The following is a 17,082-nucleotide window of genomic DNA, read 5'->3' as shown; positions in this document are numbered from 1 at the left end:
TCGACATTCTAGAAATGGACTGGAATGGGTGAATTTAACTCAGATGACCATTATATCTACTACTGCGGGCAGGAATCCCTCAGAAGAAATGGAGTAGCCATCATGGTCAACAGAAGAGTCTGAAATGCAGTACTTGGATGCAATCTCAAAAATGACAGAATGATCTCTGTTCGTTTCCAAGGCAAACCATTCAATATCACAGTAATCCAAGTCTGTGCCCCAACCAGTAACGCTGAAGAAGCTGAAGTTGAACACTTCTATGAAGACCTACAAGACCTTTTAGAACTAACACCCAAAAAAGATGTCCTTTTCATTATAGGGGACTGGAATGCAAAAGTAGGAAGTCAAGAAACACCTGGAGTAACAGGCAAATTTGGCCTTGGAATACAGAATGAAGCAGGGCAAAGACTAATAGAGTTTTGCCAAGAAAATGCACTGGTCATAACAAACACCCTCTTCCAACAACACAAGAGAAGATTCTATACATGGACATCACCAGATGGTCAACACCAAAATCAAATTGATTCTATTCTTTGCAGCCAAAGATGGAGAAGCTCTATACAGTCAGCAAAAACAAGACCAGGAGCTGACTGTGGCTCAGACCATGAACTCCTTATTGCCAAATTCAGACTGAAATTGAAGAAAGTAGGGAAAACCACTAGACCATTCAGGTATGACCTAAATCAAATCCCTTATGATTATACAGTGGAAGTGAGAAATAGATTTAAGGGCCTAGATCTGATAGATAGAGTGCCTGATGAACTATGGAATGAGGTTCGTGACATTGTACAGGAGACAGGGATCAAGACCATCCCCATAGAAAAGAAATGCAAAAAAGCAAAATGGCTGTCTGGGGAGGCCTTACAAATAGCTGTGAAAAGAAGAGAAGCGAAAAGCAAAGGAGAAAAGAAAAGATATAAACATCTGAATTCAGAGTTCCAGAGAATAGCAAGAAGAGATAAAAAAGCCTTCTTCAGCGATCAATGCAAAGAAATAGAGGAAAACAACAGAATGGGAAAGACTAGAGATCTCTTCAAGAAAATCAGAGATACCAAAGGAACATTTCATGCAAAGATGGGCTCGATAAAGGACAGAAGTGGTATGGACCTAACAGAAGCAGAAGATATTAAGAAGAGATGGCAAAAATACACAGAAGAACTGTACAAAAAAGATCTTCACGACCCAGATAATCACAATGATGTGATCACTGACCTAGAGCCAGACATCTTGGAATGTGAAGTCAAGTGGGCCTTAGAAAGCATCACTATGAACAAAGCTAGTGGAGGTGATGGAATTTCAGTTGAGCTATTCCGAATCCTGAAAGATGATGCTGTGAAAGTGTTGCACTCAATATGCCAGCAAATTCAGAAAACTCAGCAGTGGCCACAGGACTGGAAAAGGTCAGTTTTCATTCCAATCCCAAAGAAAGGCAATGCCAAAGAATGCTCAAACTACTGCACAACTGCACTCATCTCACACGCTAGTAAAGTAATGCTCAAAATTCTCCAAGCCAGGCTTCAGCAATATGTGAACCGTGAACTTCCTGATGTTCAAGCTGGTTTTAGAAAAGGCAGAGGAACCAGAGATCAAATTGCCAACATCTGCTGGATCATGGAAAAAGCAAGAGAGTTCCAGAAAAACATCTATTCCTGCATTATTGACTGTGCCAAAGCCTTTGTGTGGATCACAATAAACTGTGGAAAATTCTGAAAAAGATGGGAATACCAGACCACCTGATCTGCCTCTTGAAAAATTTGTATGCAGGTCAGGAAGCAACAGTTAGAACTGAACATGGAACAACAGACTGGTTCCATATAGGAAAAGGAGTTCATTAAGGCTGTATGTTGTCACCCTGCTTATTTAACTTATATGCAGAGTACATCATGAGAAATGCTGGACTGGAAGAAACACAAGCTGGAATCAAGATTGCTGGGAGAAATATCAATAACCTCAGATATGCAGATGACACCACCCGTATGGCAGAAAGTGAAGAGGAACTAAAGAGTCTGTTGATGAAAGTGAGGGTGGAGAGTGAAAAAGTTGGCTTAAAGCTCAACATTCAGAAAACGAAGATCATGGCATCGGGCCCACCACTTCATGGGAAATAGATGGGGAAACAGTGGAAACAGTGTCAGACTTTATTTTTCTGGGCTCCAAAATCACTACAGATGGTGACTGCAGCCATGAAATCAAAAGACACTTACTCCTTGGAAGGAACGTTATGACCAACCTAGCTAGCATATTCAAAAGCAGAGACATTACTTTGCAAACAAAGGTTCATCTAGTCAAGGCTGTGGTTTTTGCTGTGGTCATGTATGGATGTGAGAGTTGGACTGTGAAGAAGGCTGAGTGCCGAAGAATTGATGCTTTTGAACTGTGGTGTTGGAGAAGACTCTTGAGAATCCTTGGACTGCAAGGAGATCCAACCAGTCCATTCTGAAGGAGATCAGCCGTGGGATTTCTTTGGAAGGAATGATGCTAAAGCTGAAACTCTAGTACTTTGGCTACCTCATGCGAAGAGGTGACTCATTGGAAAAGACTCTGATGCTGGGAGGTATTGGGGGCAGGAGGATAAGGGGACGACAGAGGATGAGATGGCTGGATGGCATTACCGACTCGATGGACATGAGTCTGAGTGAACTCCGGGAGTTGGTGATGGACAGGGAGGCCTGGCGTGCTGCAATTCATGGGGTCACAAAGAGTCGGACACAACTGAGCGACTGATCTTATCTGAAGGCATTTTTGCAATTGTATCTTCTCAGAATTATATTTGCACCCAACTCTGTGGGGACGGACGCTCCTGTGGTTAGGAACCTTACAGGCCTTGACCTGAGTACCTCTGCACCCAGCTGTTTATCTATATGCTTTATACTGTCTTTTCATTTTGTTTATGTGTTTTCGTGTAAAATAAGCAGTTTTATGTAGTTGAGTTTATTCATCTTTTTTATGGTTTCTGGGTCTTTTGTCCTACTTATAAAGGTATTTTGCCCACTTTAAAAAAAAATGCCTTCAGTAATAAAGATTTAGCAATAGTGTGGGGTTTGCTTAAAGATAAAATTTCTGGTCACAAAGGAAGTCTGTTTTCAGGCTATATAAGTAATAATAGGCATTGTGACCATTGTTTTCTACAGGACTGGTAACCAGTCTGCAACTCTTAGATAGTTTTGGTTTTGGTTTATAAACAGGTAATGTGTTAATTGCTCCCCTGTGTTTTCAAGGCTTTTTCCCCCTTCTAAATGAGTTTAGGTGAAATTCACACATACATTCTTTTTTTTTTTTTTCATTTATTTTAATTGGAGGCTAATTACTTACAATATTGTGGTGGTTTTTGCCATACATTGACATGAATCTGCCATGGGTGCACATGTGTCTCCCATGCTGAACCCCCGTCCCACCTCCCTCCCCATCCCATCACTCAGGGTCATCCCAGTGCACTGGCCCTGAGCACCCTGTCTCATGCATCGAACCTGGACTGGTGATCTATTTCACATATGATAATATACACACAGATACCTTCTTCATCTTCAGACACATTCCATTCCGAGAAATGGCCTTACTTTTAAGACCTCTTTCTGTTTAATAATAGAACCTTACAGTACTACAGTGCTTTTTTACACTTGCAAAGCACTCTGTCCACTGTAATTAACGCTCGCTGATGAAACAAAGCGCAGGATCACAGTGGCTTCACACAACGAGGAGTTATTTCTTGCTCACGCCAGGTCCCGTGCAGTGCTCCTGCCTGAGCCAGTCTTCAGATAATGGCTCAGGATCCAGGCTGCTTCCATTGTGTAGCTGTCCTCCATCCAGAGCACAGGACTTCCAAGCCGTCAATCAGGGAGAAGGGGGATCTGGAGGAGCCCAGGATGTTTTCAAGGGCCAGGCCTGAAACTGGCTTGCGTCCCTTCTGGTCACATCCAAGGCAGTTGCCCTCCCTAACTTCAAGGGAGACTGGGCAATACAGAAGAGCTCAGGGATTTGGATGAGAATAGCACCTGCCTTTACAACTTTAGCTTACGCTTTCACGTCATCAAGGCTGATCCTCAGAGAGCAGAGGGTATAACCTTACCAGTGCATTGTTTGCTTGATTGGTGTTTTTGTTTTGTTTTGTTTTTAAGAAGTTGTATATGCTCTAGCAAGGAGAGGTGACTTTTTCCCTTCACCCCTTAAATTTAGCCCCTTGCTGCCTCTTTTTGTTCCTAGGATAGTGATTCCTTTACCCATTATCAGGCTTCCCTGGTGGCTCAGCTGGTAAAGAATCCACCTGCAGTGCGGGAGACCTGGGTTCGATCCCTGGGTTGGGACCCAGGAGGAGGACCCCCTGGAGGAGGGAAAGGCTCCCCACTCCAGTATTCTGGCCTGAATCTGGACTATACAGTCCATGGGTTTGCAAAGAGTCAGACATGACTGAACAACTTTCACTCACCCATTATCATTGTGTACCACCCTCTACATAGATAATATATTGAAAGAAAATTTTGTTTTTAAATTTATGACAGCACTGGGTCTTCGTTACCACATGCAGGCTTTCTGTAGTTCCACTGAGCTCGGGCTTCTCAGTGCGGTGGCCCCTCTTGTTTCGAGCACAGGCTCTAGGCTCTCGGGCTTAGTTGCTCCGTGGCATGTGGAATCTTCCCAGACCAGGAATGGAACCCATGTCTCCTGCATTGGCAGGCGGATTCTTACCCACTGTATCACCAGGGAAGTCCAATAGATAATATTTTAATGTAATGATATAGGAGGCATTTTGTTTTCATAGTAGCCGTTCCCCAACAATCAAGTAAAAGTCATATTTAAGTGTGTTCAGCTTTGGTTTTCTTAAATTGTCTTTAATCTTCAAGCTAAATTTTTTTACTTGTTTAAACTTACATTTCATTTTATAATTTGTAAAACCTTTAATGCATTTCTGAGGCTTTTTAATTCCACAGTTGTGCATATTTGCAGCTTTCACATTTTTTAGCATTTAAAGACCCTTGCATCTTCTTAAAGCTCATGACTTTTATCATTTTGTTTCAGGCTCTTGGCTTTCTCTATGCTTCTGGACTTGGTGTTAATTCAAGTCAGGCAAAGGTAACTCTTGTTGAGACTTCGTTGTATACACAGTGCGAACTGGGTGACTGTGTGCCCGTGTTCAGTTAAGCATCTTTCGTTCTTTCACAGGCCCTTGTTTATTACACATTCGGAGCTCTTGGGGGCAACCTAATAGCCCACATGGTTTTGGTAAGTAAGATTTAAATGGAAGGTAAAAAAATTGCTAACAATTATAATAACATTAATAATTGCAAGTGGCCACCACTTTACTAGCTTTCATGATTACAATTTACTTACATTTATTAAGACCCAATATTCAATTGAATGTCCTTAAAATTCTTGTTACTGGATAGAGCAGTTGAATCTGCATGTGGATGAAAATTGATAGAGTCCATGATTTTTCATTAAAATAATTAGTTTGGCTGATTGCCCTTAAAATAAGAATCTGATAAATGACTCTTTTCCCAATTTTCTCTAAGTTGGAATTGTTTGTCAGAATCATTTTTTAGATTGGATTATGGCAGATTTTACGTTTAAATCGATGATGGACTAACTATAGAAAGAGCCAGTGTCCTATAAAGTTTACTACAGAGTATTCTTTATATGTTACCTGACAGTGCTGATCATTTACATGGCTTGGTGGTAAAACATAGCATCTGACCTCCGCGTGCTTTTCTTCTGAGGTGTTTAATCTGCCTTCTACTTTATAAATTGACTTTAAGAGAGTCATGTGACCTCTGGCCCATATGGGTGGTGGTAGTGGTGGTGGTTTAGTCACTAACTCATGTCCGACTCTTGCGACCCCATGGGCAGTAGCCTGCCAGGCTCCTCTGCCCATGGGATTCTCCGGGCAAGAATACTGGAGTGGGTTGCCATTTCCTTCTCCAGGGGATCTTCCCAACTGAGGAATAGAACCCAGGTCTCCTGCATTGTGGGCAGATTTTTTTACCAACTGAGCTATGAGGGAAGCCCCTGGCCCATATTACTATGTTCCAAATGAAGGTGTTAAGTTCTTGCAGAAATAAAAAGAATAGACTGAGCAGAAATAAGACCAAAAGCAGAGAAACAAGTCCAAAATCTGGAAGGGGTCAACAGGCCTGGTCACTGATAGGACTATGAGACTTAACAAAGAAGGAAAATCTGGTTTTCTGGCCAGCTGGGTGGATCCTGGATACTTTTCCCTCTGTGTATTCTAAAACACTGAATACTTGTTGTTGGGCTTCTAGTACAATAAGATCTAATGTCAGCCCACAAGCAGCGTTTATTCTCGAGAGGGAGACATGAGTAGGGAGACCATTACAGTACAGCATGGGAACATCAAGGAATCATGGACAGGCCCCCAGCCCACGCTGGCATGGGAAGGAGAGGGAGTTAGGGAGAGCCTTCTGAAGAAAGCAGCAGCTGTCGGTGGAGAAGGGAATGCCAGGTAGATCGTCACCAGGACAGGCAGACAGGGATCATGTAAAGGGCTGGACGTCACACCAGGGAGCTTGGACTCGGTCCTGTTACAGAGGTAAACCGTTTTCTAATACGTGAAAAATGAGAGTGTCGCTCTAACCTTCTGAAACATTCCTCGCTAACTTTGAAGTTTTTTCATTTGTTCGTCTCATCTCCAAAAATGTTTATTGCTCCCACGGTCATTGAAACGTTGTTTTTAGATGAATTTTCAGAAAACATGAAGTATTTTTGACAGAAATCTCATTTTAAAGCTGTTTACCAATCTTCTGGAGAAGGCAGTGGCACCCCACTCCAGCACTCTTGCCTGGAGAATCCCATGGACGGAGGAGCCTGGTGGGCTGCAGTCCATGGGTCTCAAAGAGTCGGACACGACTGAGCGACTTCACTTTCACTTTTCATTTTCATGCATTGGAGAAAGAAATGGCAACCCACTCCAGTGTTCTTGCCTGGAGAATCCAGGTATTACTACACGTGTTATTGTATACTTCTGCCCTGAGGACTGTTAAAGTTGGTGAAGTTACATGAGTCTGTGTGACTCCAGAGAGCTCTGTTCTCTTCTCTTCTTCATAATTGGCTGTCTTCCCCTTATTCTGAAGTCATTTATTCCTGGTACTGCTGTGTCTGTCTCTAGTAGTTTCTTGTCTTCCCTAGATTGCTAGTTGGTTGCTTCCTTAAGAGTTATTAATGCTTTGGAAGATTAATCGATTTTTGTTAAAATTGTGTCTGAAGCAAGATTAAAATCTCGTCTAAAAGCAAGCGCCTAGGTAATTTTCTCGTATAGGTAAACGGGCACACACTGCATATAGAAAGTTGATGGCATCTATTTTGATTGCTCTCAGAACTTTAGTATCTATTTCCCAGGTCTTAGCTGTAGTCTGATTGTTAAAAGTTGCTGAATAAATTACCTCAGAATGTGGCACTCAGGATAAATGAGGTGGCCATGTGTTTGTATCAAAGGATAGTACTGTTCCCCTCTGCACGTGGTTCACTTTATCTGTTCCCGCTAGAATGCCACTGGAGCACGTGAAACTGCCCTCTTCTCACTGAGGTTGTATTTATTACAGGGTTACCGATACTGGGCTGGCATTGGGGTCCTCCAGAGCTGTGAATCCGCACTGACTCATTATCGTCTTGTGGCCAATCATGGTACTTGCTTTTTTTGCCTTTGACGTTACCAAAAAAAAAAAAAAAGAGTTAATTTTAAATCTGTTGTACTACTTGAAATACTGTGACTGGCTTACTCAAGTGGAATCGTCTTTACACTAGTTGATTAGGAAGTACTTTTAAAAAGTTTGTTTTGGATTCCACTTCTTAATATTGTGTGGGAAAGAAACTGAATTTCGTTGAGAAGAAGTTCCTTTAACACCGTGTCTGTTGGCACTTGGAGCTGGAACGGCACTTCTCGCTGTGGGACCACCCCTCTGACTCATCCCCGTGTTGCTCTGCCCCTGTTTCAGTTGCTAGTGATATCTCGCTGACGGGAGGCTCAGTGGTGCAGAGAATACGGCTGCCTGATGAGGTCGAAAACCCAGGAATGAACAGCGGAATGCTCGAGGAAGACTTGATTCAGTATTACCAGTTCTTAGCTGAAAAGGGGGATGTGCAAGCCCAGGTATGTGTTTAAAGGTCTCATGCAAGGTTCACTGCCTGTGTGTTAAGCCTCCGGGGGCAAGCACTTGGAGCTATAACGTTTTCACTGAGCTATTATTAGCTATAAACGAGTCCCATTTAGTCTCCAGACCTTCCATTTGGATTCGTCTGGGTTGTGACCCGTGCATTGATGGGGCCCTAAAAGCTGGCCGGGTGACTCCAGGGTGCTCCGAGGTTGGAAACTGTTGCTCCAGTGGAGCGACATTACAGTGATGATGAAGGCTCTTACTGGAGTCACCAAGATAAGAACTGTCACTTCCTCTAAACAGAAAGTCTCTGGAACACTTGTAATTTCAGATGCTCTTCAGAGCTATTTACCATTCATTTCCTTTGCGTATCTTATCTATAATTTTCTCAAGGTCAGGGACCGAAGTAGGCCTGTTTAATGTGAACTGTGTGACGTACATCAAAGTGGCATGTGTGATTTGTTGTGTCATGGGTGGTTTTGATGATATTAAAAAAGAGAACTTCACCATCCATCTTTTTTTTAGTTGACAGTTCTTTCTGATTTAGAAACGTATAGGGATGAGCAGTAGATACTTTTCCAATTAATTTTAAGACTAATAGAAGCTAACACTGCAGATTAGTTTGGCCAGGTTTTGAATCTTAAGCAAAAAAAGAAAAAGTCTTATGGCATTTTTTTGGTATCAGCTTGTTTTGTTCAGTATTGTTTCTGAAATCAATCCATGTGTTTTCGCATAGCTATAATTCATTGATTTGCATTGCTATATAGTATTTTGTTGTATGAAACTACCACAATTTATCCATTTTGTTCTTCCCAGATTTGGGCTATTACAAATAATAACACACACAGCATTATTACACACACAGCATTATTACACACACAGCATTATTACACACACAGCATTATTACGCACACATGCATAATACGTCTTCTGCAAATCTTGTCTCAAATTTTCATAGCTTTATAGAACTTGATATCTGATATAAATACATTCTCCCACTATCGTGTTTTCATCATATTTAGCTCTGATATTAATTTTTTTCACTCTTACATAATTTAGAAATGAATTGCTTCATTTCCGTATACAGTCAGCCCTCCGTATACTAACCATGGATCAAAAATATTCAGAAAAAGTTTTTTTTCTCCCCAGAAAGTTCCAAAAAGCAGACTTGAATTTGCTACACTTCAGCAGCTCTTTACATAGTATTCACAACTATTTGCATAGCATTTACATTAAATAAGTAATCTGGAAATGATTTAACATGTACAGGAGGTTGTGTGTTGGCCGTACGCATTTTTTTTTTTTTTTTTAGTGTTATCAATATTAGCATTTTATTAGCTTATTGTTTTGTCCATTTTCATTAAAATGTGTACTTAAACACTGTATAAAAGAGTAGCTTTTTTTATTTATTTATTTATTTATTTTTTTTTTTTATTCTTCCAATTTTATTTTATTTTTAAACTTTACATAATTGTATTAGTTTTGCCAAATATCAAAATGAATCCGCCACAGGTATACATGTGTTCCCCATCCCGAACCCTCCGTACGCATTTTATACAAGAGCCTTGAGTATCTGAGAAGTTTGGTGTCTGTGCAGGGGAGGGGGTCCTGGAACCAGTTCCCTGGGGATACCAAGGGATGACTGGACATGAATTTTCTATTTGCCTTTTTTGTTGATGGAGTCTTGCTTAATCCATTGTAGTCAGAATATGCTCTTTGCTGTTTGTTGTTTGGGATTTCTCGAGATTTGCTTTATGCCCCCATCACTTGGTCAGTTTGGGCAAATAGTCCGTATGCTAAAGAGAACGTGAATTTCTGCAGTCGGGTGTAGTGTTCTGTGTGTGTCAGTTGAATCGGGTTTCTTCATTCTTTATTCAACTCTTCTGAATCCCTACTGAATTTGTCTGCTTTTTCTGTCTGGTGTGGAGACGACATGATTGCAGTTTTTCACTCTGTGGATTTCTTTTTTTTTCAGTTCTGTCAATTTGACTTTATATTTTAAGCCATGATGAGTACATACAGACTGAATACTGTTATCTTTCTGTTTAACTAACTTTTGTATCGTAAAATGTCCTCTTTTTATCTCCAGAAATATTTTTGCTTTCAATCCCTTGGAGAAGGGAAAGGCTACCCACTCCAGTATTCTGGCCTGGAGAATTCCATGGACTGTGTAGTCCATGGTGTTGCAAAGAGTCAGACACGACTGAGCGACTTTAACTCACTAACTTGCTTAATACTGACATAGTGCCCTACTTTCTTTTGGTTAGTATTTACATGGAATATCTTTTCTGTCTTGTACTTTCAACCTTCTAATGTTTAAGGTATGTTTTTTATGAGTAACATATGACTAGTTTTGTTCATTTTTAAAAATCTATTCTGACGGTCTTTTAATTAGAGTAATTAATGACACATTTGGGTTTTAATTTTCTGTCTTTCTTGTTTTTATTTTGCTTTTCTGTGTTTCCTTTTCTCTCCTTTCATACCCTCCTTTGTTTGGTTGGAGACTGTCTGTATTTTAATCCTTTGTATTTTTGAACCCCATCAGATAATTATTCTTTAATACAGTCCATCCAGTAAGTATAGCATTCCTCACAGATGTACCTTTCTGTTGTTCTTTATTTCTTGTCTCGTCTCCAAGCTTCCTAAGATAATTTTCTTACTTCCTGAAGAACACCCTGTAATTCAAAAGATGTCAACTTTTCTTTAGTTTGTGTGGAAATGCGTTTTCTCACCTCTTTCAGAAGGATGTTTTGCAACTAAAAGCAGACATTTTTAATTTTTTTAAAAATATAGTTAAAGTAGAGTAGCATCTTAAGGAATTAAGAAAAGTGTTTAATATTCAGTGTTATGGACAGAACCCTTTTTGTGACCAAATGTTTCTTGTTGAGCTGATTTAATTACAGGCCAGATGCAGGTGCTGTGATTTACAAACCTTGCCTCCTTTTTGTTCATTTTCAGGTTGGTCTGGGACAGCTGCACCTGCACGGCGGCCGTGGAGTGGAACAAAACCATCAGGTACCCTTCCTGATCTTTGGGCTTAGCTTTTCATGCCATGGCAAGCTGTGACGCTCCAGATGTATTTCTTGCAAAGTCAGTTACAATATCAAGCTTTGAAATTGAGTCACCATCACAAATGAGCTTTCAAGATCTAACCCCTGAGGAACCTGAAGAACAAAAACGTGGTCATACTTTGCGGTGATGCAAAAGGTTTTATTAATTCCAAAACTAGTGGTCGGTGCTGCCAAAAATGCATAGAACAACGTCTTGGTTTTCTATAGGAATGTGATAGACATATGTCTGAAAACTCCTACTGGAAAGTATTTCCTAGAACCGAGGAGACCTAGTGTTGAGTTTTTTTATAAATTAGGCGTGTGCAGCTGTAGCAGCCACATCCATTTCCAGTCCCCAGTTTTTAATCTGTTTTTTATCAGCTTTTTGTCCTGTGTATCGCTCATCTCTTCCCTTCTGCCCGCATACACCTGTCACTTACATGAATAATTTCCTGCCTGCATTTCCTAAGCAGTAACTTGTACAGGTTCCTGCAGATATAAACGGCATCTGATGGTGCAGTTCCCTTGCTCTAATTTCTTCCGAGTGGTCTGTGATTTCCGATAGTTCGAAAGCCAAAACCCTCAGCTTGAACTCCAAGGCCTTGGATATGGCTGTTTCCCTCGCCAGCCCCTTGCTTTCTGAGTCACAGGCACAGAGACCTTTACTCGGGTCTTTGAAAATACTAAGAAGCTCCCTGTCTGGGGACTTCTGGAAGGCCAGTCCCTCTGTCTAGAGTGAATATTATTATCCCACCTCCTTTCTTCGCCTGACAGTTCGTACTCATCCTCTGGAAGTCAGGTCCAGTGTCTCTTCCCCTAACACATCTCCCCTGACCCCTACCGCACTGCAGGAACAGGTCGTGTACCATGGTTAGGAGTTCTGCAAGTCTGTGTTCCCTACGGCCTTTGTCACTGTAAATTAGTCAGGGATGTAGTATAGTTGTTTCTCCTGCGGGAATATGAGGTTCGAAACAGCACGGGCTGTGTCTGCCTTGTTTGCCACCTCATTGCCTGCAGCTGGCGATGCTTACTAAAGAAACCCTGTTTTTCTGCCATGCCAGTTATATGTTCTAATTAAGGTTATTTTATATACCATAATGCATCAGCTTTAAGAATTAGAGCATAACAAAATGCACTTATCACTGAAACTATACCAAATATTGATGCTTTTTAAAAATTACTATTCAGCCAGCATTTTAACTACTTTCAGTGTCTCTCGGTCATTAAAATTTCATGTTAGGCCAGTGAACACACCAAATGAACTGATGAGTAAAAATGTCAGGTGAGAGAACAGAAATCTGGTTAAGAATTTTCTGCTTTCCTTTATACAGCAGGTTTTTGGATATTCTTGGTGCTGTATGCTACCTGCCTGGGAAGCAGTTACACAGGGATAGATTTTCACGGAAGAGAAGGCATCCCCAATATGTAATCACATGAACTCAGCCAGCACTGAGTAGTACCACGTGTCCCATTCCCCCCGAGGCATTCAGGATACAACGCTGGACCTTACCTTTGGTTCTTACCTTGGCAGAGCTTCACGTTTAACAGAAGCATTAGTTATTTTTTTAAACAATCACACCAACAAATGTGTAGTAAATTGTGATTATTGTTACAAAGGAGACTTAAAGTGTCTGGTGGTAGGTTCCTGACTGGAAAGTAACACTTGCCTCTGAAGAAATGTGGTTGACATTTAAGTTGAACCTTGGCGGTAAGGTCATCCCAGGCCAAAAAGAACAGATGTGTCTAGGTCGTCAGGCAGGAAGGAACAGGGCGTTGGTGTACCTGGAGAGCAGTGAGCAAAAGGTGTGACAGTGCTGAGATAAAGGGTCTGATCTATTCCTTACAGTGCTTCAAGGAGCCGCAAGGTCCAGCCTGTTGAGACTTAAGAGCAGTCGCTTTGGGTGACCCCAACAATGAAAGCAGAAAGATCAGGGATGGGTGCTTTGCAGAAGTTTTGCCAGGAAAGAACGCCGCTTTGACTGGAGCCATGGGGAGGGAGGGTCGTAGATGCGCTCCAGGCGTGCTCGGCGGTGAAGGCAACAGGACTAGGGGCTGGATTGGCTGCCAGAGGGACTGGGGGGCACCTGTGGCAGCCAGCAAATGTTGCCTTGCCATTTATTTCAACTTGTATGCTTCAGTGTAACAAGATTTTTTTTTTTTTTTTAATGTTTCTGAAGTAACTATTCTGGTTAAAAGCCAAGGGCAGATTCTGTTAATAACTGATTCTTTTCATAAATTCCTTCTCGCAGAGAGCATTTGACTACTTCAACTTAGCAGCGAATGCTGGCAATTCCCACGCCATGGCCTTCTTGGGAAAGGTACTGTACGTCCTGTGAGCGTTTTCTTTGATAGCAGGAGGTGCTCACCTAGTAAGCACATATGGTGTTCATCATCTACAATTTAACAAAAGTAAGCTGGAAATAAAATTTCCAATACAAGCATATTATATTTTAAAGTGCTGCCAAGTCACTTCAGTTGTGTCGGACTCTGTGCAACCCCATGGACTGCAGCCCACCAGGCTTCTCCGTCCATGGGATTCTCCAGGCAAGAACACTGGAGTGGGTTGTCATTTTCTTCTCCAATGCGTGAAAGTGAAGTCACTCAGTCGTGTCCGACTCTTAGCGACCCCATGGACTGCAGCCTACCAGGCTCCTCCGCCCATGGGATTTTCCAGGCAAGAGTACTGGAGTGGGGTGCCATTGCCTTCTCCTTTAGAGTGCTACCCTGAGACATTTTCTTAGGTAACTTAGAGGGAACGTAGCATTTGTTTATCAGTATGTTAATTCTCCACTGACGCTAACTGTCACTGTCTGTGGTCCTGCTTTTGGTGTATGATATGCAGTAATAAGGGATTTACTCTTTACGTTGTGCTGTTTTGCTAAGTCTGTCATAATTGCCTGTTTACTTCCATGTTGAATCGAGATGATCAGAGTGTGTTGAAATTTATCTGCAGACCTTATTTAATGTCTTAAGTATGATAGCCATAACCCACTTCTCAGTGCTATTCTTTTTTCAGCCAAGGAAGCATTTAAGTCTAGAGATTAATGAACAGATTCTATATGTCACGGCATATTCTCACCACTTCCTTTTTCATTATTTTGAACACTAACACAGTGTAAACCAATGGGTATTTTCATCTTTGGCCAAGTCCTAGGGTTAGGAGGCTCAGCTAGAATATGTCTCAGAAGCCTTTACAAAGAGAAGGATCTCATCAGTATTTGCCACACGATCACAACCGGTCATTTGGGGCCTGAGAACTTTACATTTAGACATTGTAACTATTGCAGTGTAGAAATTTGTATCACCCGTCTATTTTTGTTAGCGTTTAAGAACTTTTCTTTTCAGCCCTCTCGATTCTTGCTCTGAATTTCTGATTTCCCCTATCTCAAAAAAATATTTCCTTTCCTTATTTCCCCAATATACACATGGATAAAAACAGTACTACTGGTCATTCAATCTTCCTTTCTCTTGGCCCTTTTATCAGGTCCCATACCTGGTACTCTGTAATCATTCAGTGCTTGGAACCTTTTAAAATAACTTTTTGAGTTACCTTTTTTCCTGAGTTTAAGACTGTCCTTGCATCTTATTATGGGGAAAGCAGTGGACAACATTGCTCTCAGCTCTCCTTTTTCTCATGTAATCACTTATTCCTAACAACTGATTGACCATTTGACTGCCCTCGGTCAGCGTGAGAAGAAAGATTTATCTTGGGGTTTAAGATTACTTCTCCTGAGATTGATTAGTGAACTGATTTTATGTAGTCATGTTTATAGATAAGTCGTAAATTTGGCATGACCAAGAATATATTAAAAATATCTACTGTTAAGATTTTGCTTTTAATTCTAAAATATCCTGTGGGAAACTATGACCCTTTGTTGAAAGATTTCATGAAACCATGAGATGACTTAGGGAAAATGTAATTGCTGAGATGATTACAGCTCATACTGAAATTGGGGTCTGTCTGTTTTCCAGATGTACTCAGAAGGAAGTGATATTGTACCTCAGAGTAACGAGACGGCTCTTCACTACTTTAAAAAGGCTGCTGACATGGTAAGCCTTCTTGACTCAGTGTATTGAAACGTGTGCCATATTCCTGTTACTTTAAGAGATAAGTTTTTAAAGGAATTAATCATAATCAACTTATTCTATAAATTATTGGAAGTGCTTTTGATTCATTTGGATGAATGGATTAGGAAGAAACCTTCTCAATAAAAAGCTATATACATATATGTGTGTGTGTGCGTGCGTGCATGTATGTGTATATTAGGGACCAGATCATTGAATATTAAGTCTGTTTCAGTTTTACTGAGAAGTTTCCTGGCCAGGAATAGAATGGGAATTATATAATTTTTAATATATATATTTTTATATAATTATACATATATATATAATAATTTATATATATTCAATATATATAATTATATACATTGAATATATATTATATTATTATAATGTATATTATAAATATATATTTAATATATATAGTATATATATAATATATATATCTACAATAAATTTATATATAATTTAATGTATATTAAAATATATATATAAAATATATAATTTATATAATTAGTAATAGAATGGGAGTTATATAATTTACCCTGTTTGTATTGCAACTTGAGGTTTAAAGCTTCACTGACTAGTTTTGATCATTATAACACACAAGTTAGACTTTCTTTGGCCCCGAGAAAGCTGCCTCTTGAGTATTTAAGACCCTCTGACGCCAGTGTGTGCGCTTACCTCTCTGTCAACTAGTACACGTTACTAGCTGGTAGTACTACTACTAAGTGGATTAGTACGACTAGTACTTGTTGTCCCAAACGACAACGACAGTTAAGTTTTTCCTGAAGGGGCATGGTGACACTTTTTTTAAAGATGCTTCTCTCCTGAGTTTTAGGTGGATACTAGATTTTTTCTCTTTAAGGTTTCAAAGCAGTGATTGTCTCTGTTCCACACAGTCCAACAACCTTAAGCATACCCTTGCCACTGATCTCAATGTGTTGATTCTGCCCTGTGGCAGCATCTTCTTTGTTGGGGTGGGAGGCTACCAGTGGAAAACCAACCCCCCCCCCAAAAAAAAGTGACCTACTTTTAATTTTGGAAAGATTAAACATATCAGTCATGTTTCATATCACAGATTTGTGAGCCAGATATTCATAAGGTAAGTCACCAAAATTTAATTCTAAGTGAATTTACTCGTTACTGTTTTTCAGCAAATATTGAATGTTAGGTCTCCAAAACTCAGTAACCTGTGTAGTCTGATGGGAAGGAGGAAATTCTGTTTTGAATTGAAAAACTTACTAAGACATGTTCTGAATATGCTTATAAATTATTTCTCTTGCAGTCACTTTTTCTTGCCTATTTTTTTTAATGAATCCTTTCATTTTGGTCTGGTTGGCAGGGCAACCCAGTTGGACAGAGTGGGCTTGGAATGGCTTACCTCTACGGGAGAGGAGTTCAAGTTGTAAGTTTTCAGTCCTAATGTTCTGACTTCAACAAGCAGTCAGCTGGTGACGTAGGAAGTGTTCCTTAACTAGCTCCCAGTCAGCCCAGGTGAGGCCATTCCATTTGTAACCAGAGCTCAACCTGGGCCATTCTCTCTTAGGTTTGGTTCCCTGCCACCGCTCACCCCGTCCCACCGTAGCAGCTGCCTCTTGGCATGGCTGTGTCTCTGGTGCCTTCTCAGGGCGTGAAACTGTTTCTCATGTTTCCATCTCTGCTCTTCGCCTCACTTACTCTCCCATCTCTCTCAGGCTTCAGTATCTCCGGGCCGCATCTTCACTCAGGCCTAAGAAAATTCTCAAGTCCTGTCGTGTAGAGTGAGGAAAGCTCTCTGTGCTACCCCTTGCCCTTCTAGCTGCCACCTCTCTCCTTTCCAGCCCTTTCCTTCAGTCCAGGTGTCTCCAGAGAAGGAGCTCCGTGAGCTG

At 40.8% G+C, this 17,082-nt stretch overlaps 1 protein-coding gene across 1 annotated transcript in view; it reads left to right on the top strand.

Annotated features, from left to right (window-relative positions):
• SEL1L (SEL1L adaptor subunit of SYVN1 ubiquitin ligase) overlaps window positions 1–17,082 on the top strand; it is a 64,836-nt gene that overhangs the window by 30,697 nt on the left and 17,057 nt on the right. Inside the window, exons 7-14 of the mRNA XM_061429620.1 lie at window positions 5,014–5,067; window positions 5,158–5,217; window positions 7,551–7,632; window positions 7,944–8,098; window positions 11,061–11,117; window positions 13,402–13,470; window positions 15,125–15,202; window positions 16,557–16,619. Of these exons, the coding sequence (XP_061285604.1) occupies window positions 5,014–5,067; window positions 5,158–5,217; window positions 7,551–7,632; window positions 7,944–8,098; window positions 11,061–11,117; window positions 13,402–13,470; window positions 15,125–15,202; window positions 16,557–16,619 (618 nt within the window). The remainder of the gene's footprint in view (window positions 1–5,013; window positions 5,068–5,157; window positions 5,218–7,550; window positions 7,633–7,943; window positions 8,099–11,060; window positions 11,118–13,401; window positions 13,471–15,124; window positions 15,203–16,556; window positions 16,620–17,082) is intronic.

The sequence above is a fragment of the Bos javanicus genome, chromosome 10 (genome assembly GCF_032452875.1).
Source record: "Bos javanicus breed banteng chromosome 10, ARS-OSU_banteng_1.0, whole genome shotgun sequence".
In the NCBI taxonomy this organism is placed as follows: Eukaryota; Metazoa; Chordata; class Mammalia; order Artiodactyla; family Bovidae; genus Bos; species Bos javanicus.
Note: the sequence above shows the minus strand (reverse complement) of the source record. Positions and strands in the feature narration are given on the sequence as shown.